This window comes from Capricornis sumatraensis, chromosome 6 (genome assembly GCF_032405125.1).
Source record: "Capricornis sumatraensis isolate serow.1 chromosome 6, serow.2, whole genome shotgun sequence".
In the NCBI taxonomy this organism is placed as follows: domain Eukaryota; kingdom Metazoa; phylum Chordata; class Mammalia; order Artiodactyla; family Bovidae; genus Capricornis; species Capricornis sumatraensis.
Genome location: NC_091074.1, coordinates 112,696,420 through 112,720,695, shown reverse-complemented (window position 1 = coordinate 112,720,695; position 24,276 = coordinate 112,696,420). Strand labels below are relative to the sequence as shown.

At 44.4% G+C, this 24,276-nt stretch overlaps 1 protein-coding gene across 1 annotated transcript in view; it reads left to right on the top strand.

Moving 5' to 3' along the window:
* The window catches only part of TEX48 (testis expressed 48), an 89,265-nt gene extending 79,402 nt beyond the window's left edge, over window positions 1-9,863 (top strand). Inside the window, exons 2-4 of the mRNA XM_068973658.1 lie at window positions 5,302-5,496; window positions 8,162-8,284; window positions 9,754-9,863. Of these exons, the coding sequence (XP_068829759.1) occupies window positions 5,302-5,496; window positions 8,162-8,284; window positions 9,754-9,863 (428 nt within the window). The remainder of the gene's footprint in view (window positions 1-5,301; window positions 5,497-8,161; window positions 8,285-9,753) is intronic.
* The last annotated feature ends 14,413 nt before the right edge of the window (window positions 9,864-24,276 follow it).

Sequence of the window (24,276 nt, the reverse complement as noted above, 5' to 3'; positions counted from 1 at the left end):
GTCTTCACTCAGAAGTGTAGGAACGCCCCTTTTGGCCCTCCCTAAACCAAAATTGCAGGAGATACTCTTGAGCATTGTACAGATCTTCACACTGTTGCTGACTTTCCTTGAAGACACGGTTCCAGTTTTCCACTTACAGGGATCTGGTGTTCAGTCTGAGCATCAACCAGCCTGATGTCTTCTTGTTTCTATCCTTAAATTATCTGCAGAACCATATGTCGGGCCAGTTGCTGCATAGAAGTATTCAACTCTCTGGACAAGAGGCAATGGATGACTAAGACAATCCAAACCTGTGAGCTATGGATTTTCAACTGGTTGTTTGTGCCCTAGGATGTGAGCTGTTTTGTACTATGTCAGTGAACGTGAAGGAAAATGAGCACTTTGTGTTGTCCACAGCCTTTGGAGGGCTCACTGTCCTCAAAAGTCTAGGGTATAGATAACCCCATAAAGACGTTTTTTCCTTTCCAACACTGTGTAAGTCCACGGAGGTTACCGGGGAACTGGACACTTGGAAAGGTCCATGTAGGCATCAAAAAAAAAAAAATTAGTCGCAGTTAGTATTGAAGACTCTGACGTTCCTACAAGAAATAAACCATGTCACCAGTCAAGCAGTATCATTGTCCACCTTCATCAACTTTCTTTGAAAGTTTAGAGGAAGAACAAGCAGGTGTTGAGTGCTAAAGCTCCTTAGAATGGCATCACTAGACAAGTCTGGACATTTGACCTTTGGCCATAATGGAACATGAGTTCTTCTAACAGTCTTTCTGCTCAAAGTATATGCAAGTATCTTCATCCATAGGATCCATATTCTCTAAGAACAGAGGAAATTTTGGTCCTGTTTTTATTTCAGAAACCAACTGTTTTATCTAGGAGGTCTTAAGTCATTTTGATTTCTAGTTAATATTTTAGGACTATTTGAAAATAACTTGGAGATCAAAGTTGACATTTCTCATTCCAATTTATTGTCTCTAAGTCCACATTTCAGGTCGAAGTCCTTTGCAAGAAGAGAAGAAAAGTTTCCCTTAAGCTGTTGGTTGACCCCAGAATATCCTGAAGTTTATTCCGTTTCCTGTTGATTCATCTTGCTTTCGTTTGCAATTCTCAATCTTTGTCCAATCTACCTTTCCCTTAAGAGAAAGGTTTTTATTTTTTTAATAGCTTCTGAAATAATTTTATGTGGTATATTTTCTGTTTCTACACTTCTCAAGCCCTTGATTCTTTTCGGAATTATGCATGTGTGCTAAGTTGCTTCAGTTGTGTCCAACTCTTTGTGACCTCATGAACTGTAGCCCACCAGGCTCCTCTGTCCATGGGAGTCTCCAGGCAAGAATACTGAAGTGGGTAGCCATTTCCTTCCTCAGGGGATTTTCCCAACCCATCAATCGAACCTGCATTTCTTACATCTCCTGCAGTGGCAGGCGAGTTTTTTTACCACTAGTGGCACCTGGGGAGCCCCAGGAATTATGCATAGATGGGTTGTTTAAATCTTCTGATCTTTTCCATCCTGCTGCTTTTTAACATTTTCCCCCATGTTGCTGCTGCTGCTGCTAAGTCGCTCAGTCGTGTCTGACTCTTAGCGACCCCATGGACTGCAGCCCACCAGGCTCCTCCGTCCCTGGGATTTTCCAGGCAAGAGTACTGGAGTGGGTCACCAGTGCTTTCTCCCTCCCCCATGTTGAAGGTTAACAATTGAGTGAACTAATTGATACAAGTGTGATAATTCAGGGCAATAGTAACTGCATACAGAACCCTGAATTGGACTGCAACTTTCTGTTCTGAAATTTGGCATGATTCTAAATATTTCTCCTCAACTCAGCTCTCATCAGATTTTAAATTCAACCTCTATGGACCCACCTTCTTGTACAGGAGTTTTAGAGGAATATTGTGCAATGTTGACTGTTCATTTCTATAGAAATGCCCCGTAAAGAAAGTTTATGTAGGCAGTTAGGGAAAGGAACAAGAGAAGTTTAAGTGGGTGATAAAGATAAACCTGGGCTCCCCTGGTGGCTCAGACAGTAAAGAATCTGCCCAAACAGCAGAAGACCTGGGTTCGATCCCTGGGTCAGGAAGATCCCCTGGAGGAAGGCATGGCAACCCACTCGTCTTCTTGCCTGGAGAATTCCATGGACAGAGCAGCCTGGTAGGCAATGGTCCATGGGGTTGCAAAGAGTCGGACACTACTGAATGATTAACACGTGCATGAAGATAATGCTTTCTGGAGGAAGAGTGAGAGATGAAGTAAGTTTCAGGTTTGAGAAGGAATAAGATCTTTTTTATTTTTTCTGGGGTCAGAGTATATCAATCAAAGAAGCCTGCTATTGAATGTTTGAGTTTTTGTCTTCTCTCTTTTCTACTGTGCCTCTTGAATCTATTATTTTTGACACTGAAAGTTTGCCATTATGGACATTGTCATTTTAAGTCATCTAGCAAAATTTTTGTCATTAAGATAAACACATCAGAGTACACTGAATGAGAGTATATATACAAAGAAAGAGTTTTTCTGGAAAGGGGCATCAATTTCATATAGATGAGACCATGAGAAACAGGAAGGAATACACTGAGCTCTGCTTGCTCAGTCGTGTCTGACTCTCTGCAACCCCATAGACTGTGGCCCGCCAGGCTCCTCTGTCCATGGGGATTTTCAAGGCAAGAATACTAGAGTCTGTTGCCATGCCCTCCTCCGGGGGATCTTCCCAACCCAGGGATCGAACCCAGGTCTCTCCAATTGCAAGCGAATTCTTTGCCATCTAAGCCACCAGAGAAGCCCAAGAATACCGAAGTGGGTAGCCTATCCCTTCTTCAAAGGATCTTCCCAACCCAGGAATCAAACCAAGGTCTCCCGCATTGCAGGCAGATTCTTTTATCAGCTGAGCTACCAGGGAAGCCCAAAGAATACACTGCTGCTGCTAAGTCGCTTCAGTTGTGTCCAACTCTGTGCAACCCCATAGACGGAAGCCCATCAGGCTCCCATGTCCCTGAGATTCTCCAGGCAAGAACACTGGAGTGGGTTGCCATTGCCTTCTCCAATGCATGAAAGTGAAGTCCCTCAGTCGTGTCCAACTCTTCACGACCCCATGGACTGCAGCCCACCAGGCTCCTCCATCCGTGGGATTTTCCAGGCAAGCGTACTGGAGTGGGGTGCCATTGCCAGTTAGTCAAAAGTTTATACTTTGCATGGCGTCTTTAATTTCTTGGCCAAGGAGAACCTTAAAGAGTTCCTATGACCTATGCCCTGGAAATCACTAACTCCAGAATACAGCCTGAGAAAAGTGACCACTCATAGACGCTTTAACCTCTGAGCCACCAGGGAAGCCCCTTTAATAAGACAGACACGTGCCTATGAATTTTGGAGACACCCAAGGCAAAACTTTAGCAATTCCCTTCCTACAAACTGACCACCAGTCTAACAGACCTCCAACCATTAGATTCCAGGGCTGCCTGGTGGGGCGGTGGGGGACAGGGAGGTGCGAGAGGGGGTGGCTGGCTAGACTTCAAGCCTTCATTCCCTCCTATGAAGCACTGCCTTCTACACTCACATACATGAGGTAATCTAGAACAGAGAAAACCCCCATGAAGCGAGAGTTTATATAAGCAGATGAAGAGAACTGAAACTACAGCAAGCAGCAGAAGAATCTGTATTAAAGGCAAGTGCATTTGCTAAATGATGCATCTCCAAAATAAAAGATCTGATTGCCTCCTAATAACTTCCATTTGTTTATAAATCCTAAGAAAATAAATTCATTAAAGAGTCAGTGAAATATGTCACAGCTCAAATTATGAGAGAAAACTCGCTTGGCAATAGATCCAAAGGACTATCAGAGATTGAGGCTGCTGCTGCTGCTGCTGCTAAGTCGCTTCAGTTGTGTCCGACTCTGTGCGACCCCATAGACGGCAGCCCACCAGGCTCCGCCATCCCTGAGATTCTCCAGGCAAGAACACTGGAGTCTACATGGGCCCAGAAAGTACCCTTCTTGGTCCAAGGATCCCACATAGTGGAGACATCTGTATGTGTTTCATCTGCTGAGGGTATCTAGCCACAATATATAAAGGGTGCTATCAACATACTGAATAGCTTATGCGCAGGAAGTTAAAGATTTTTGTATTCATTATTAAGAAGTCAGTTGTGACTCAGCTGATAGAGAATCCGCCTGCACTGCAGGAGACCTGGCTTCGATCCCTGGATTAGGAAGATCCCCCGGAGAAGGGAAAGGCTACCCACTCCAGTATTCTGACCTGGAGAATTCCTTGGACTGTATAGTCCATGGGGCTGCAAACAGTCAGACACAACGGAGCAACTTTCACTTTCACTTTACTAATAGAAAGCTATTACCATAATTCAGGGTGGCTTGTTTGGTATCACAGTGGAGAAAGTGAGACAGAAATGCCTACGAATGAGACAACTCATCTACTGAATTGAGTATTGTGAGGGACATCTAACCAATACCATGAGAAGAATTTTCTACAGGGGGATTTTACCACTGAAAGGTAAAGGAGAACAGGAAGCATTCAGAAACCTGGAAAAGTTGGTACATAATGAAAGAACTTTAAAACAAGGCCTTTTTCTGGACTGTCCAAAATAGGAAGATGCTTGAAGTGATCATGTAACCTAACTTCCTCTTATTACTGGTGAGGAGCCTGAGACAGAGAAGCAGGGACTTACTCAAAGCCACACAGCAGGTTGGTAAGAGTATGCTTCATCACCACATTCTCCTGCGACCCGGACCGAGAGATAGTTTTGTAGCCAATGAGCTACATGAAGGGAATGACCATTGACTAGGCACTTTGAGTACCCAGCGCCACAGAGGTCACTTTGTGTATGTTCAAACCTTTACATTTGCAAAGCAGGCACTGCGATTCCCATTTCCCACAGGATAAAAGTGAGGCTCTAGAAAGTTAAGGAACCCACACCTAGAAACAGAATAGAATACAGGTCTGCAAACACGTTTCTGTGCATCTCTGCATGGCCCAGCATTTTGCTGCAGTGAGGTCCAACCTGGAGCATGAGCACTTTTCACCCACAGTCTTCTGTTTATTTAGGAAAAAGCCCTGCCCAAGGAACTGGGCTCAAAGATCAGCTGATTCAATAAGGCAGCCCTGCAAGAAAAGCTGAAAGAATAGAGGCTTCAACTCCTTTCCATGGGTAAGAAAATTCTGTATAAAATAGGGGAAATTACTTTAAGAGAACCACTATGCTCCCCACTGTAGCTCCATGGGGGAGCTACAGAAGATTTGGGAAAGGAGAAGGCTATTATACCTTGGGGGAGGTGGAGCCTATATGACCCGCTCCCCCCCCCATCACAGTGAATTTCCACCAGGGCATCTGGAATTCAGGCCCTGGAACCCAAGGGTCCCCATTCCTTTTCTTCATATTAGCAGCTCACCAAAACCTGGCCTCGAAGATCTTCTCTTCATGCTGCAAATGCTGTGAGAAACCCGATTCTGCAGATGACTCCAAGATCCCCAATCAAACCCAAGAGCTTCAGCTGTCAAAGCACGGTAGGTACCAGGCAAGAATGCCCTGCCCAGCCTCGGGAGACCTCATATTGCTCATCCCCCTCCTGCTGAGATGCCCTCAGATTTCCTTCAGCTTTTGAGTGAATAATGCCAACCTAAAATGAGGTGAAGACTGACCAGCTAAGTAACCAAACTGATAAACAATAGCGCTTAAAATCTTGATACTTATAGTGGGATGCTTGGACTAGCAATATCAGCATACTGGGGAGTTTGTTAGAACTGAACTTTTAGACCCTACTCCAGACCTGCCAAGTCAGAACCATTATTTTAATATGACCCCAGGGAAACCTGAATGTGTATCATAGTTTGAGAATCATTTGTCTAAAGACTATAAAGATAGTGCTTAAGAACCCTGCCTTAGGTATACCTATGACTGATTCATGTTGATGTTTGGCAGAAACCAACAGAATATTATAAAGCAATTATCCTTTAATTAAAAATAAATAAATTTAATTTTTTATAAAGTTTTTTATAACAGTTTTTTTTTTTATAAAAAAATCAACAAAAAGAGCCCTGCCTTTGGGGCTGAGGTTAAATTCAATCAGCTCTGCTACAGAAATGGACAAGTCAATTACCCTCTCACTCTGAGCTTGTGTCCTTACCTGTAAAACAGGGATACTTATACTGTATTATTGCTTTTCAGAATCACTGGGAGGGTTAAAAGAGGGAATGTATAGAAGCAAAAAGCACAGGGCTTGCACAGAGTAGGAATTCAGCAAACGTCAACAAATGGAGACTATAAGTATAAGGTATTTGTCAGGAGAAGACAGGCTCTGCTGCTACAACAAACATGCCTTTAAATCTCAATAGTTTACAAAACAAAAGTGTATTTCTTGCTCGTGCAAAGTCTGTCACATATTATTTTTCACCTTTAGCCAAGGGATATGGAACATACGGTTTCCAAGACTATCAGGTATAAGAGGGAAGAGAGAGAGAAGGCATCCTGCCCTTCAGTTTGTAATTATATCCTTCTGAATGATCCAGGACAAAAGATCATAGTGGAGAAGACTGGGGGTCAAAATCAGCAATTTCAGACCCAAAAAAGATGCATTATTGTCAAGATCAGGCAAAGCTAGGACTAACACACAGGTGAGTGGTGAGTGGTGGCATGGTCTTACTGGGAGACAAGGCAGTTCAATGGCAGGAAATAAATTCTCACGGCATATCTTGCCAGAAATCCATACCTAGGAGCCTTCAAAACATTTCCCCTGGGAATACTGGATTGGCCAAAATGTTCATTCAAGGTTTTCCATGGATTTTATTCCATTGGATTTTGACGAACCAAATAATTTCATGATAAAAAAACAAGAATCTTAAAAGTGTCAGCTCCTTTTTCCAAGATGATAATAAGTACTGAGCCCCTATTAGATGCAAGGCACTGTCTAGGCACAGGAACCCAGCTGTGCTCAGGTAAGTCCCTTACTGTTTCAGAACCTAAACAATAGTCATCTTATTTAACTCCCATAATAACTCTAAGAAGTGGATCTGATTATCCAGAATGAATGTATTATTTTGCAGTTCTGAAAACAGAGGCAGAGAGAGGTGAAGCAATTTGTTCAAGGTAGGCAGCTAGAAAAGAACAGAGCTGTTTATTACAGAACACTGCTTGGTCTGTTGACAAGACTGTGTTACACTTCTAAGAATCTAGGAGTATATAAAAACAAAGTCTTATATACAATGTTCATCACAGTGGTGTTTATGGTAGAGACATTTGAAAATAGTCTAAACACCCAAAAATAGAATATTGGTTAAATAAATCCTGAATTATCCATAGAATATTATGCAACCATTTTTTTAAAGCTTAGTGACATAAGAAAACAGCTTATGATACGTAAAAGTAAAAGCATGCATAACATATAGGATGTGATGGACTATGTAAAAATCGTTGTTGCTCAGTCAATAAGTTGTGTCCAACTCTGCCACTCCACGAACTGCAGCACACCAGGCTTCCTGTCCTTCACCATCTCCTAGAGGTTGCTCAAACTCATGTCCATGCAGTCGGTGATGCCATCCAACCATTTCATCCCCTGTTGCCCTCCTCTCCTCCTGCCCTCAAGCTTTCCTAGCATCAGGGTCTTCTCCAATGAGTCAGCTCTTTGCATCAGGTGGCCAAAGTATTGGAGCTTCACCTTCAGCATCAGTCCTTCCAATGAATATTCAGGGCTTATGTCCTTTAGAATTGACTGGTTTGATCTCCTTGCTGTCCAAGGGACTCTCAAGAGTCTTCTCCAGGACCACAGTTCGAAAGCATCAGTTTTTCAGTGCTCAGCCTTCTTTATGGTCCAATTCTGTAAAAACATCCATAGGCAAACCCTGGAACTGTGATCATATCTGAAGATAGTGGTGTTTGGGGCATTTTTTTCCTACTTCATATTCTTCAATATTTCCTAAGCTTTTGTATAATGTATATGAATTATACTTATAAATGGGGAAAAGTACTAACTTTATGCTTGTAAAGAAATACATATTTTGAATCTAGTACCTGCTTATAAGGGGGGAGAACTTAGAAGACTAGAGATGCTGATTCAGGTACACCTCATTCCACAACCATCGCCGCTGGTCCATGTGTGCACTCATGGCAAAACACTTTGGCCTCTGTGACCTCCTCTAAGCACCCCACATGACCACGTGGAATTACCATTGCCAGGTGTGCAGAAGGATGAGCTCAACAGACAAAGCCTCAAGCACAGTGACGCAGCACCCTGCATGAGTCTGGGGAAAGCCACGCTCCCCTCAGAAAAGACAACTTCTTGTTTCAGCAGCAGTGAGTATGCTGAGTTCGACACTGGGGCCCTAACGCTGACCAGGAACCTCTGGGGTAGGGAGCCTTGTCCTCATGTCCAAACCCGAGTCTGATACTGAGCTCAGTGGGATGACAGGAGCTGCGGGACTCCTCCCTTTAGGATGCTGCAGTCACATTCTAGAACACACCGGACAGAGCCCGGGGAAAGACCTGCCTGTATGATCCTCTGAGCTGGGAATCACATGAGGAGCAGGAGCCCCGAGAGGAAAGAAGACATGTCCATACTTTCCTTCTAAGTCCCCGTGGCATTGTCTTATATGTGTACAGTGTGTGAGTGTTCACTTAATGTCTGCTTCAGCCTCCAGATGGTAAGTTCCAGGAGGGCAGGGCCTACATGAGTGTCATTCCTCCAAACTCAACCAGATACATGGCAGGTAAACACACCAAAAAATGCTTGTGCATTGAGAGTCTCCAGGTAGAGGAGGATGCCTCTGAGTCCTGGACTGTAGCCATATCCAGGAAGAAGAAATGTGGCTCCCTTGATGCACACAGACACTGTGCCCGGGAGACCTCACATAGCTCATAACCATCCCATCCGGCTGGCTGTTGAGAGGTAAAGGTCCTGCAGCCCAGTCACTTCAGAGGGATTCGCAACAGGGACTTCCCTGGCGGTCTAGTGGTTAAGACTCCGCATGTCCAATGCAGGGGGCACAGGTTTGATCCCTGGTCAGGAAACTAAGATTCCACACACATGCCACAGGGCACAGTCAAAACAACAATGAAAAGGCTACCAACCCCTTCTCAGAGTAATGTATTTATATGCATTTAATAAAATACATAGAATTATAAAGGACATCAATTACATATCAAGATTCCACATTTGAAACAAACAAAAAAACTTTTCATAACAGCTAAACCCTCCTTGCAACCAAAATCTCAAAGTCCAATTTCTATAAAAAATCAGAGAGGTCCTGCTGTACTTGAATTGGGCATGAGTGTCTGGGTTCCCCACTAGCTCCCCTCCCCGAACAGGGCTCCATGGTGCATAGTTTAAAAACCCATCTCTGATTGTATAGAGGAGGCTTCAGTCCCGAGTGGGAAGGGGCTTTCCCAAAGCTCAGCAGCTACTGCTGCTGCTAAGTCGCTTCAGTCGTGTCCGACTCTGTCCGACCCCATAGACAGCAGCCCACCAGGTTCCACCGTCCCTGGGATTCTCCAGGTAAGAACACTGGAGTGCGTAAGCTCAGCAGAGTGGTGGTAATGTCAGAACCAGGATGGGCCCAGTTCTATTTTCTAGGCCACTGCATTTCACAAGACAAACTGCTGTCACTGAATGCTCCGATAAGAGTACCAACACGTCCCAGACGGGGGATGGGGGCGGCACATGACTCACAGACTATTCCAGAATCTGATACTGACCGGGGATAGTGGTGATGGAAACAGTCCATCCAGGCCCAAAGCAGAGGCTTCGCTCAGGGTTCTTCTTCCCTTCCTCCTTTCAGATGTAAATTCACAAGCTTCCAAAAGAGGGTTTCACAAGAGAAGGCTCAGCCGCTACTCCCAGGATCGCTGGCCGTACCAACCATGCCTCATCGGGAGACCCTGATCATTCTAGACGGCAGCCCCTTCGCAGGTCTTGGAGCCTGCGCAGCTGCGGAGAGTTTCCAGGAGTAAGAGGGCGGTGCACTGAGGCCATGAAGACTGATTCGGAAACTCCCTTCCAGGAGGAGAAGACGTCTGAGCCAACGCTGCGCCGCCAGCAAGAGTCACTTCAGACCCCAAAAAGCCACTTGGGAGGAGCTGCCTCCAATTAAAGTCTTTGGTGACGTCACAGGACTGTGTACCTCCTCTTTCCCCTCCCCCTTACCGGTACCTTCAGTTTATAGAGGAGTTCATCCATGTTTGTTACATGTTGTGTGCCTTTATTTCTTACATCTAGATCCTTGTTCCGTTTCATAGTTTTCATTATATATATTAGGTATGGATCCATATCTTTTTGGACATTTATTCGAAAGACCATCTTTGGCCCAATCATTTGTGATAACTCCTTTATCCTCGTGTACAAAAATTCCATATGTATTTTGGTTTCTTTCTTAAATTTCTATTTTATTCCACTGTAAGTCGGTCTGGTACCACCTTGTCTTATTCCTCCATTTTTTAAAATTTATTTTTTAGTTGAAGGATAATTGCTTTACAGAATTTTGTTTCCCGTCAAACCTCAACATGAATCAGCCATTGGTAAACACATATCCCCTCCCTTTTGAACCTCCCTCCCATCTCCTTCCCCACATTCCTCCATTTTTTAAAAATATAAACATTAGTATCTATTTGTCTAGATCCATTAAAAAAAATATTGATATTTTGGGGGCATTGTCTGGCAGTCCGGTGGTTAGGACTGTGCTTCCCAAGCAGGGGACACAAGTTTGATCTCTGGTTGGGGAACTAAGACCCCTACATGCTGTGCAGTGCAGCCAAAAAAAAGAAAAAAATTGATATTTTATTGTGACCGTACTAAATTTTAAAATTAACCTAGAAAAAAAATATAAATTAACATAGGGAGAACTGACACCTCTATAATTTTGACTCCTCCCATCCACATACAAATGGCTTTTCATTTGTTCAAGCCTACTTTTTGTTTCTCAGGGCTATTTTTCAATGTTCTTCATATAAATTTTGCAAATTTCTTGTTAAATTGGTTACTGCCGTGATAGCACAGAGGCCAAGACAGGAGGGGAAGCAGCAGCAGCATTGCCACCCCAGCAGAGAAGGAACTAAAATGGTACAACCCATTTGTAAAGCAATTTGAACCTTTAAAAATTCCACCTCTGATCACTTCATTTGCCAATTACTAGCGGTGTCACTTTGGCCAAGATACCTAATAAATTTTGTGCCTCAGTTTCTTCATCTGTAAAATGGGTACAGCAATGGCATCTACCTGTGGCACAGCAAACTATTAGCCAGTTCTTCACCTTTCTTAGCCAAGTCTTCTTGGGTGAAGTGTCCTTTCCTCCCCCTTGACTTTGAACTTCATCATATGACCTGCTTTAACCAATGGAAACCTAGTAGATGGGATACCAATAGAAGCTTAGAAATGTTTTCACAGTGGGGCTTGCTGTCTCGTGCCTCTAGAATCCCCCTGAGAAGAACATGCCCCAGCAACCTATTCCAAGGAAGGAGCTACATGAGGCAGAACCGCCCCAGCCAGCCTGATGAACATGGCAGACGACATCGCATCGTGAACCGAGGGAAGGACAACGGGAGAGAGGGTCAGTAAACCTCCTCCCCCTTCTTTAACTCTGTGGTCCAGTCAAACCCTTCTGTCCCCAACATTCCCTGGTTCTCAGGCTCTGTGACATCACAGACAGTCCCATCTCTGCTCTGCCAGCTGCAGGTGAGAGGGGCTCAAAGGTTGGACCTGAGAGCAGGAAGAGTACTTTTCTGTATTTAAAGGGACAACATTTCCGTCACTCCTAGGCACCTATCCACTTTGCTCCGGAAGCAGACGCCATTACTCTTCCCATGACCCCACTGTTTCTCCCTCTGGGTCCCAATCTCCCCACCTGTGTTGAATGACCCCTAAGGGCTCCTCCAGCTCTAGGAGTCTTCCTCTCTGACCTCACTGATCTTTCTCGTTCTGGTTGAAGTGCTATGGGGTCACGGGAGACCTGAAGTTCACAGCCCACTGAGGGCAAACCAAGGGCCCTTTTCTTTAGCTCCTGCTTCCATCTAGAGGCTGTCATTGGTAGTGAAAGGAACACCACACCCACCCCACCCCAGCCAGCGTTTCCCCTGGGAAGAAGCCCATGCAGATAAACTCTAGGATGTGTGGGAATGCACCAAGGGCTCTGCAGAAGAATGAACAGGGAATGCCAGGGGAGGGGGGAGGGCCATTTAAAAGGGTAAATAATTCAGGTGACTTGGCCAGAAGACCTCACTAGAAAGATGACCTTTAAGCACAGCCTTGAAGGAGGGAGGGGTGAGCTTGTGGATCTCTAAGGAAGGGCGTTGCAGGCCAAAGGTGGAGCATGGAGTGTGTGCAAACGCAGTCGTGGTGGGGTGCTGGGTGCAGCTGGATAAAGGAAGGATGGGAGGAGACCGCAGGGGTAGCAGTGAGACTGTGAATTTTTGAGTGAAGTCCCAGAGAAGGACTTCAGCCTTTCCTCTGCCTGACATGAAAAGCCAAGGAGCAGAGGGGTGACATGATCAGACTTACACTCTCAGCTGTGTTGACACGAATGGAGACTGGGCTGGAAGAGGCCAGGAGGCCATTGCAATAATCCAGGTGAGAGATGGTGCTGGCTGGGAGGGGTGGGGAGCCAGTGCTCATGGGTGAGGCCAGGAAATGAAGCCAGTGTGACGTTAGTGAAGACAGCCACCAAGACGGAAATTCCCAGAGTGGGGCTTTGGCCAGAGGGAAATTCCCAGAGGGAGCAAGGGCAGGAGATGACCAGGCATCTGGGAGGAAGAAAGGAGAAACTGGGACTGAGAAAAGGACTTGCAGCCTGTGTCATCAGAGCCGGAGGGATCCTTGGAGAGAAAGTGCAGCCCAAGTGCCTCCTGTTACAGACAGGAGCCTGGACTCAGAGCTACTGAGCAGGTGAGTGAGGGAAGCAAGAGCTGAAGGAGCAAGGCTGAGCTGTGTTACCTATTCCAGAGGGACTGGAAAAAGAATGTGCACTGAGCCCACATCTATACGCACCTGCCACCCCAGTGGTCACTGTGCAGAGTTAATCACTTACTCCTTTAAGGTGGGCACCACTCAACACTGGTATTTTCCAGGCAGGAAAGTGAGGCTCAAAGAGATTACAGAATCCACCCAAGAGCACAGACCTAGAAAGCAGAAGACAGATCTGACCCCAAAGCATGGGCTGGCCTGTGGGCGCTGCCACAAGTCCTGGCAGAGAAGGGGACTGGCTTTCTCTGGCTGTAGTCTTCTATTCATTTAGGAAACAGCCTTGTCCAGAGAACTGCGCCACACCCTAAGATTTGCTGATTTCAATAAGGCAACCCTGGGGTAAAGACTGGGCTTCCCAGGTGGCGCTAGTGGTAAAGAACTCGCCTGCCAATACAGGGGAAGCAGGAGCACAAGGGTTCCCTCCCTGGGTCAGGAAGATCCCCTGGAGGAGGGCGTGGCAACCCACTCTAGTATTCTTGCCTGGAGAATCCCCATGGAGAGAGGAGCCTGGCGGGCTACAGGCCATGGGGTCTCAAAGAGTCGGACTCGACTGAAGCCACTGAGCACACACACACGTGGTAAAGACTGGCAGAGCAGAGGCAGTATTTCCCATGATTAAGTGAATTTTGGGCAGAAGAGGGCCTGGATCTGCTGGAGCCACAGGAGGTTTGGGACAGAAGAGGGGCATGATATCTTGGGGGAAGCTAGTCCAGTATGACCCACTGCTTAAATAACAATGGGCTTCTGGGATTGAGGCCCAGAGCCAGACACCACAGTGCCCTTTCCTCTTCCCACCGCCCACCAAAGCATGGTGTCAAGGGTCTTCTGTTGCTGCTGCCCCAACGAGGCGGCTTCCACCACGGGCAGCTGCCACGGTCAAAATGCCTGCCCACAGCGTCACCCACAGACCTTCGGTAGGTTCCACGCATGGGTGTTGTGGTGCTTTGGTAAAAGCACCGAATCATTTCTCTGGACTTCTGACTCCCCACCCAGCTTCTGCTCTGGGTCATTTCAGATTTCTTTCAAGCATTTTGGGGGTGTGGTAGGGGATTTTTTTTTTTTTTTACTCAAACCTGTAACAGCACAGCTAAAAACTATGTCAGTTATTAAATAGACACTTACTCCTTGGAAGGAAAGTTATGACCAACCTAGACAGCATATTAAAAAGCAGAGACATTACTTTGCCAACAAAGGTCCGTCTAGTCAAGGTTATGGTTTTTCCAGTGGCCATGTATGGATGTGAGAGTTGGACTGTGAAGAAAGCTGAGCGCCGAAGAATTGATGCTTTTGAACTGTGGTGTTGGAGAAGACTCTTGAGAGTCCCTTGGACTGCAAGGAGATCCGACCAGTCCATCCTAAAGAAGATCAGTCCTGGGTGTTCATTGGAAGGACTAATGTTAAGGCTGTAACTCCAGTACTTTGCCCACCTGATGAGAAGAGCTGACTCATTGGAAAAGACCCTGATGCTGGGAGGGAATGGAGGCAGGAGGAAAAGTGGACGACAGAGGATGAGATGGTTGGATGGTATCATCGACTCAATGGACATAGGTTTGGGTGGACTCCAGGAGTTGGTAATGGACAGGGAGGCCTGGCATGCTGCAGTTCACGGGGTTGCAAGGGGTTGGACATGACTGAGCGACTGAACTGAACTGAACTGATGACCGATTTAAGTCCTACACACCAGTCCGAGCTCAGTCTCAGCTATTTACTGTGCATGTCTCTGAATCTCTCTCAACTTCAGCATCTTCTCTGCAATGTGAGGATCATGACAATACACCACCTGCTTTTCAGGCGGTTAGGAAGATGAAATGAAGCAACATATATAAGTGTCTAGACTACGGCCCCATGCAGGCACTCAATAGATGGTAATTGTGTATACGTCAGAGTCAGGGCCAGACAGGCTGTGCTGAAGTGGCAAAGAAATTTTAAGATCTCAATTCCTTAACCCAGTTTGAGGTTATCTGTAGCTCGAGAAAGCAGAATATTTTTTTAAAGTCACTAATAATATGCAAATATCCCAAGGAGGATGTGACCAAGACCATTTATTCACACGTAATTCAAAGCCTTTACCCGGGATAAATATTTTCCTTCACTCTTTCAGATCTGAATGCAGACCCTCAAAGAAATAATACGTCAACGAGATACCAACGTCGTCATCAACGTCACTTCAACAATTTTGTGTTGAAGAAGTATGTTCCTGGGAGACCCTGATTTGTATAGATGGTAGCCCCTCGCGTGCGTGTGAGGCTGCATGGTCACTAGAGTGTCTCCAGGAGGAAGAGGGTGGCAAACAGGGACCATGAAGACTGATTCAGAAACTCCTGAGGAGGAGGCGATGTCTGAGCCATCCCTGTGCCACCAGCAAGAATCGCCTCAGCTCCTGGAAAAACCACTAGGAGCCACCTCCAATTAAAGTCCTTAGTTGCATCGTAGGCCTGTGTTCTTCCTTTTTTTTCCCCCTCTCCCAGCCCTGCTTCTGAGATCTCCTTGAGTAGGGGACAATTAGAATCTGGCATCCCTGATTACAAAGTGAGGTCTGATAGATGTCCATCGACAGAGGAATGGATAAAGACGATGTGGTGCACATATATGCAAGGGAACACGACTCAGCCATTAAAAAGAGCGAGACAATGCCACGTGCAGCAGCATGGATGGACCCAGAGACTGTCACACCAGGTGAAGTCAGACAGAGAAGGAGAAGTTGCATGCCATCCCTTAAATGTGGAATCCGAAGAGAAATTATACAAATGAACTTACTTACAAAACAGAGACTCACAGTCTCAGAGAACGAACTTACGGTTGCTGGGGTAGAGGAAGGATGAGGCGAAGGGATAGTTAGGGAGTTTGGGATGGACATGCACACGTTGCTGTATTTTAAATGGACAACCATCAAAGACCAACTGTATATTATTTTTAAAAAAACTAAGTAAAAAAGAAAACAACAAAGAAATGAGGCTTGATTCTAAAGCACTTTCAGTCACTCCTCACCCACCTGACGAAGGGCTTGGGAGAGGCTGGTCAGCGTAACGGGCAGCTCTAAATAGACGTGGCAGTAACTGTCTGGTGCTGGAAGGCGCAATACTGCTCGCCTACGCGGGACTCGATTGGTGCTCCGGGCCCCGGTGAACAGCGGGGCAGGAAGCGCAAAGCTCTGTAGGCAGCAGCCCCAGAGAATGCAGTGCACAGCCCATGCACGTGTAGGGAGCTGTGCTGAAGCACAGGGCATGCCAACAGGAGTCATACGCAAGAGACCCCAAGTGGCTCCAACTTTAGCCAGGGAGCCAGGCACGGAAGCACATCGCTTCACATAGCAGACAACGATTTGCGAACAATGACACTGGGGAATCTGGCAACCACCCTGGGGGTATGGTGGAAGGCTTCCTGGTGCTTGAGCTTCCTGAAAGTCAAAAAGGAAAGAGGAGGGGGGAATGGTATTCCAGAAGAGGGGAGCAAAATAGGCAAATTTGGGAAATAGAGACACAAGCTGATAGGAATATAAAGTAGTGAACTTTGTGTTTAGAAAGATGAAAGTGAAGACCTGAGCCAGGGCATGGGGGGAGGTGAGGGGAACAGAGCATTAAGAATCTTAAATCCAGGAAAAGAAAGTTAGACGCTGTCTGGAAGGTAATGGGGAGTCAAGACAGGTAATGTTTAGGCAATAGTTATATAGCCACATTTCTAGCTTTTGCAGTGTGAACATGGTGAGTTGTTAAGGCAACATTTACTCCTTGTGTCTGCCCCCAGCACAGAAGAATAAAGGAAGAGGATGTCTTACACCAGGATATCATAGTTTACAATTCATACCTACAACAGGTAGGTATCAAAAGGTCATCCTGGCTGCAGTTTGAAGGATGTGCTATTTGAAAAGGGGTGTGAGCAATCCTGGTAATGTATAAATCTGGTATATTGCTTACTTTTCTAAGTACTTTATAAGTATCAACTCACTTAGCATAACAATCCAACAAGGACAGTACTGTTATTACTCTGTTTTTACAAGTCAGGAAACTGAGATACAGTGCCTAAGTCTCTGAAAATTACACTAATAGTAAGTATCAGAGCTGAGATTTGAACCCAGGACTCCTGGTTCCAGATTCAATACTCTTAACCAACCGGTTATGCTGCCCTTCACAATGATGCTAGAATGACAGTCAGTGATTGCTTTTGGCTCCCAGCTGACTATTTGTTGCCTGCTCTTCAAACCTGGTGCTGGCCCCTTTGAAATCTTTTCCCCTAGTGCAATGTCATGCTTTGTCGTATGGGGTGCTACAGATAGTGGTAGACCCGGGGCTCTCCTTCTGCTCTGGGGAGCTCCTCTTAAGAAGGCTCCTGTAGCAGCTTCTTGGGTGTCTGGCTCTGGCAGTTCACATGGCCTCTCCTGCACCCAGATCCAGAAGCATGTGGTGGTGGTCAGTAGCACTTAGCAGCCAGCAGCTCCTCCCGTGCCTTCCCCCAGCAAATGGAGCAGTGCCTCCATCTCTCTGTGACAGCTAGAGATATCTAGCTATCTATCTAGCACCCTAGAGGGCATATTTCTAGAACATTCTGTCAACATGGCATCTCAGAGACTTCTCTGCATCCAGGGGGCCACAGCCATGTCATTTCCAAGATCCATGCTTCAGCTGGGGATGGAGCGGGGGCTGGAGGGGGTCTCTTCCTTGGGGGCTCTATCTCAGCCCTTTGGTGGTGGCTATGCCTTAGATCTGCTATTTCTATATTCTTTATAGGAGATTACTTCTTATTAACTAATCCATTATTTCGACCCCCCCCATTAAAGTTAGTAATTCTCTATATTAAATGCCTTATATTCAAATGACTGTGTGCTTTCTGTCTTCTGATTGGCCCCTGACTGATACATCCAAAAAGAGGCTGCCTAAGCAATGAGGACAGATAGTGACATAGGTATGCACTAGGTCAGCAGCTCTAGGATGGAGAAGAGAGTCCCAAGTTACAATATATATCTCAGGTAAAGCCATGCTCTAACTCAGAACTGTATAGGGAAGGAGATTCTGTACAATGAGGTTCTTGACTTCATTTGCAAGACACAGAACTGAGAAAAGGGTGGCAGTGAGGCCAAGTTGACCGCGCATGGGCGATCATGTCATCTTGGGCTATCTCAAGCTAGAGGAGCCTATGGGATATCTAAGTGGTCACATCCAGAAGAGCTTTAGAAATGTGTAGCAGGAAAAGGTAAAAGAACAATGGCGGGGAGGGAACCTCCAGAAAGCCCTAGGCTCCTCATGTCTTGGAACTGTTTCCTGCAACAGATACGGTGCGCGATCGCACATAAAAGATGCTCCGTAAATGCCATCTCCTGCCTTGAGAAGCCACGGCACAGAACCTGTCAAATGGCTCCTGGCCTCAGGATGATATCTTTCTCTAGAGGATTTTCAAATAATAAAAATAATAAGGAAGCCACAGTTGGGCCTCACCTCTGAATATGGCAGACTCACTGGTATCAGAGTAACCCTCCTGCTGAGAGTAGCTTAAAAGCCTGTGGTTTCTTTTTCCTTAAATCTGTCTGAATGTATCAGAGAGCTACCAAGGCAGTGAGGACTTGAGGGGCCAAGATCCTGGAGAGAAATGAAGTCCAGAGAGATGAAATGGACATCAAGGTCTTCTCACCTACTCCAGGCACTTGCCAATTCCTAAAAAGAGTCTAGAAGGCTGAAAAAGTGGGCAGAGCTTCCAGCAGAATCACAGCTTAGAGGCTGGGGGCTCACCCTAGAGGAAAAGGATTGGCTGTTAAAATCTTTTATAAAATAGGTTTCTAGTTAAAGTTCCTGAAGAGCGAGGACCTGAAAATCAATGCTAACCAGAAACAGACTAAATCTAACTAGGACTAAAACCCAGAGTCAAACTATTTCAACTTTACCTTTCTCAGAAGCAAGAATAAATCCTTTCTGAAGGAATATTCAGAGTCTTGTACATTTTTTCAATCCTTCATTTTTTTTAAGAGTCTAGCATTCAATGAAAAATTACCAGGCATACTAGAAGATCAGATCAACTGACCAAAAACAAAAGGAACATATTTACAGAAGAACCAGATATTGGAATGAGCAGATGTGGACTACTGAAGAAAAAAAAAAATTAATTTTGAAAAAAAAATTGAAGAAAATAGATGATAGGATGGAAAATTATATCTGAGAACTCTAAACTATTTTAAAAATCAGTTAAAACCTATAGGACTGAATATTACAATAGCTGAAATTAAGAACTCAATTGAAAGGACTTCCCTGGTAGTCCAGTGGTTAAGACTCTTCATTTCCTGTGCAGGGGGCTGCAGGTTCAATCCCAGGTCTGGGAACTAAGATCCCCACATGCTGCATGATGTGGCCAAGAAAACAACAACAAAATCAAACAAACAAAAAGCAAAAGAGAGTAAAAGTAATGGGGCGAAGATAGGTCAGTAAAAAAAACTCATACTAAATCTCGAAGAACCAAAAGAACAGAAAGCACAAAGTCTTAGAGATACAGTGATAAGACTTTAACACACATATCCTTAGAGTCCCAGAAGGAGACAAGAAAAAAAAAGGTAGAAGCTATGATGAAAAATACTATGTCCCAGATTTCAAGTTGTGCTCTGAACCCCAAGCAGGATAAATATAAAGAAATTTACATCTAGGCAGATCAAAATACAATTGCTGGAACCCAAAGCGGAGAGAAAACTGTAAGAACAGCACAGAGCTGACAAGTAGTGAAAGCCAACGACATCTTCCAAAGGTTGGGGGCAGAGGGAGCGGGGGGAGCTGTAGTACTCTGGAATTCCTGACTTCCCAAAAATTTCTTTCAAAAATGAAAACACAATAGAGACCTCTCAGCAAACCCAAACTCATTCTGTCACCAGAAGATCTGTACTGGAAGGAAAATACTAAAGGTACTTTTAAATATAGTTAACACTATTCTACAGAACAATTCCAAAGGTAGTTTCTGGAGAAGGTGAATGAATCTAGATTAATGTGTAGAAATGCAGGAAGGGACAAAGGGTAACAACAAAGTAACAAATGAAGAATAACAAAAAGTAAAGATATGGATAAACCTAATGAACACCGACTATATAAAACATTAACAATGATGTCTGTTGGGGTTTACCATACAGCAAGAATTGAAACTCATTATAGAGAGCATCACAGGCAGAAAAGGTGAGAGAGTTCTAAACTCTTTGGATTGTCCAGAAAGTGGCAGAAGGATTCTCTTATAACAGACTTGAGTGGAGTCAAGAATGTATGTTGTAATTTAGGGTAACCACTAAGGGAAAAGAATGCATACCTCACAAGCTAATAATACACAAATCACAAAACCTTAATGCAAATGAAGGCAAAAGAGTACAGAAGAAAGGACACGGAAAGGGAGAACCAGTGGAAGGTAAATAGTAAGATGGACTATTTAAGCTCAAATCTATTTAACATATCAGGAAACACACTAGGCATAGCATAGTAAATATTCTAGTTAAAAAACAAAGACTGAATATTTTTAATCCCATGTTTATAAGGGGGGTATCTTAAATATAGGGATAGAGATAAATTCAGAATAAAATTATACTATATAATCAGTAATGAAAAGAAAGCTAATGTATCAGACAAAGTAGATTTTCAAGGCAAAAATCTAGTAGAGATAAGGAGGGACATTTCATAAAGATAAAAGGGTCAGATCAGGCAGTTTTAATGATTCTAAATGTGTATGCATGGAATAAGAACAAAATTTGTCAGAAGTGAATTAAAATACATGTTCACACAAAAACCTGTACACAATCGCTCATAGCAGCATTATTCGTACTAGGCAAGAAGTAGGTTCATTACCCCAAATGATGAATGGATAGACAAAATGTGGTGTATAAAAGAAATGGAATATTACTGAGTCATTAAAAAGGAGTAAAGCACTGATACATGCTACAATGTGGATGAATCTTGAAAATATTGTTTTGTGAAAAAACAGTCAGACCTAAAAAGCCACAAACTGTGTGATTCCCTTTATAGGAAACGTCCAGAACTGGAAAATCCATAGAGAGAAAAAGTAGAACAGTCATTGTCAAGTGCTGGGGAGAAGTCAAGGGGGTGACTGAATGGGTAGGGGGCTTTTGTTGGTGGGGAGAGAAGAGGTGATGAAAATGTTCTAGAATTAATTAGTGGTAATGTTTGTGTAATTTTGTGAATATATGAAATACAACTGAATTTTATTCTTTAACATGGTGAATTTTATGGCATATTAATTACATCTCAATATTTTAAACTCTGGAATTAAAACAAGAAAACTTGTCAAAAGTAAAAGGAGAAAACATAAAATCTACAATCCTAGTTGGAAATTTTCCTCTCTTGATAGAACCAACCAACCAAATTCCGTAAGGATATAGATTTGAATAACGTTAAGTAAAATCTTACCAAATAGACACAGGTAGAAAACAGCATGTAGCAGCTAAAGAGAAGACAGTGTCGGATGATGGAGCCCTTACTACAGACCACACTGTGAACCAGGCCTTGTGCTTTACACGCATCACCTCAACTCATCTCCCTGTCATCACACACTCCCTTAACAGATGAGAAGGAACAGAGGGTGAGCATCTGGTCCAAAATCTCCCACCAGCTGTTCTTAAAACCCCGCCAGGCTTCTTCCGGTACTGAATTTCAGAGAGATCAGACTGGAATCTTTATTCACATAAGGACATCTCATGGTGCTGGGGTAACTGAGCTCTGATGCAGAGTGAATAAACATGAACTGTTAAGGAACCACGTGATCCACACGAACATACCTGGGGCACCTACAGCAACAAGACATAGTGAGAGATAAAAAATAATCATGACAGCCACAATTTATTGAGATTTTACTCAAGTTTGCAACTCACAGTTGTAAGCACTTTACAGTATTTTTCCTATCATTTAATCTTCACAATCAGTTGCCAGGTAGGCACACTTATCCCCACTCCACCCTTGAGGACTGAGACCCAAGGATGGGAGGCACCTTCCCTAAAGTGTCAGTCCTTGGATTTGAATACATGTGGCTCTGGAATCCAAGCCATCCACTCCCACTTCACAACACAGCACCATCTTCACTGGCACCATACTTATCATTAACACAGAACCCCAAAACAGCCCACATGTTCTTTTATGGAATCTCATCTTCACAGCAACCTTGTAAGGTCTAGGCAAGACAGAGATCACAGAACTTTCTAAAAGAAGAAATGAGACTTGAATGCAAAGAAACGTATCTTGTGGGCATACCTGAATGGCCCATCTGCCCAGTGAGACCACCAGAAACTCTACAGAGAGGGAAAGGCAGGAAAGAACACATCAAGGGCCCTTTAAGGAGAAACTGCTGTTTTCTCAAAACACACACACTTTTATTCTCTGTTATTATATTTACCAGGGCTTTGTGGCTGGATGATAAACCTGGGCTTCTGCTGATCAGGCAGTGATCACTTTTATGAATAAATCTCATTAAGCAAAGCAGGCCACAGCATTGGCCAAAGAGAAATGCTTAAAGCAGCCATTTCCGAGAGCTGGTCTATGCTCATGCTTTCTCTTTTCTGGCCCAGAGAAAATGAACAGTCAGATTCATCTCTTACATGATAAGTCAGCCACATAATTACATTTCATGTTCACTAGAGTCATTTATAGAGTGAACTGACATTCAGAGAGGTTAACCTAGCCAAAGTCACACTGCTAAGCAGACGCAGATCTGGGATGAGAATCCAGGTCTCCTGCAACCCCATCCAAATGATTATCAAGTCTGGGGCACCTTATCTGTGTGAAGCTATAGAACCTTTCTACATGTAGACAAAGGCATAACAGACAGAAAGGCCAAGGGCAAGAATGGAACAGGAAATGCTGGAACTTTCCACATATTTGACTTTGAAAGGGCCAATTAAAAAAAAGGAAAAATCCAAGCTATCCTTTATACAGATGTGTAAACTGAGGACCAGCCAAAAATTACATAGCTAAAAGTGGCAGTTCAAGACCAGAACCCCAGTCTGTGCCAACTCTACTCATCATTCAACTGAGTACAGAGAGTGTTTTGCAAAAGCTACTATTGAGATGACAAGCACTCGACCCACAAGAATTTCTTTTCCTTAGCAGGTCTAGGTCATACACAAAAAGTATAAGTCTTTGTCCTTGAGGGGTTTATGGTCTAGCTAGAAAAACAGGCCTGTGCACAGGAAATCAGAATCAATAACAAAACGGCAGTAAAGGCAGCAGCTACATCAAGAACTCAAAGGAAATTCCCAGGGGCCCAGTGGTTAAATCTGGAACTTTCACTGTAGAGGCCCAGGTTTAGTCCCTGGGCAGGGAACCATCCAGCATGCCATGTGACACAGCCTGAAGGCAAAATAATAATAGTAGTTTTTTAAAAAGAGAGAGAATTTAAGGGAGGCAGAGTCAGGAATTCCCTGGAGACCCAGTGGTTAGGACCCAGTACTTTCACTGCCAAGGGCCTGGTTTCAAGCCCTGGTAAGGGCACTAAGATATGCAAGTCCTGTGGTGTGGCCAAAAAAACCAAGGTGAGATGATTTGGATTAATAGATTAAAGAGGTAATTTTTAAAAATAAAAAAAATAGAAGTGGCAGAGATGTTGGAAGGCTTCCTGAAGGAGGGGTAAGCGCAGCTAGGCTTTAAAACATGCAAGGAGGAGGGGCAATATGGGGGAGGGGACTAAGAGGTACAGACTCCCATGTATAAAATAAATAAGCTACAAAGATATACTGTACAACACAGGGAACACGGCCAATATTGTATAATAACTATAAATGGAGCATAGCCCTGAAAAGTGAGGAATCACTACACTGTACACCTGAAACTTACATGGTACATCTTACAGCAACTATACCTCAATTTTAAACATCTTTTTTTAAAGAAAGCATGCATAGGAATCCAACAGACGCAAAAGAATAGCTACGTCAGTTCAGGAAACATTTTCAACCTATGAAGGATTTTTATGAGCGATGAAGCCAAAATTGCAGATGATGGCCAGGTCTTCGGCACGGGGGAGCCTTTAAACGCCAGGCTGGGGTCTTTAGATTTGGGCCCAGGGAACAATGGGTCTTCGTATTTTTTCAGAAGCAGAGCACCTGGAAGCCTCTGAGCTCTTCATGGAATTCCACGAGGGAGAGGCTTCGCTTCACTGCAGGACAGCGTCAGTGTGAGGGAACAGGACTGCCGTTCTCCGTCTGCGGTGAGACCACGCCCACAGACACGTGTGCCTTGGAGCGAAGTAAGTCCTCTGATCAGACAGGATCGGTCTCTTCCACACCTTCTCATCAGTAGTTACATGCTGTTCGTTTCTTCCTTCTGTCTCCTGAAGGCCTGCGTGCTAGCAGACAAGCCCAAGTGACATCGTTTTTCACAAAATGTAGGGC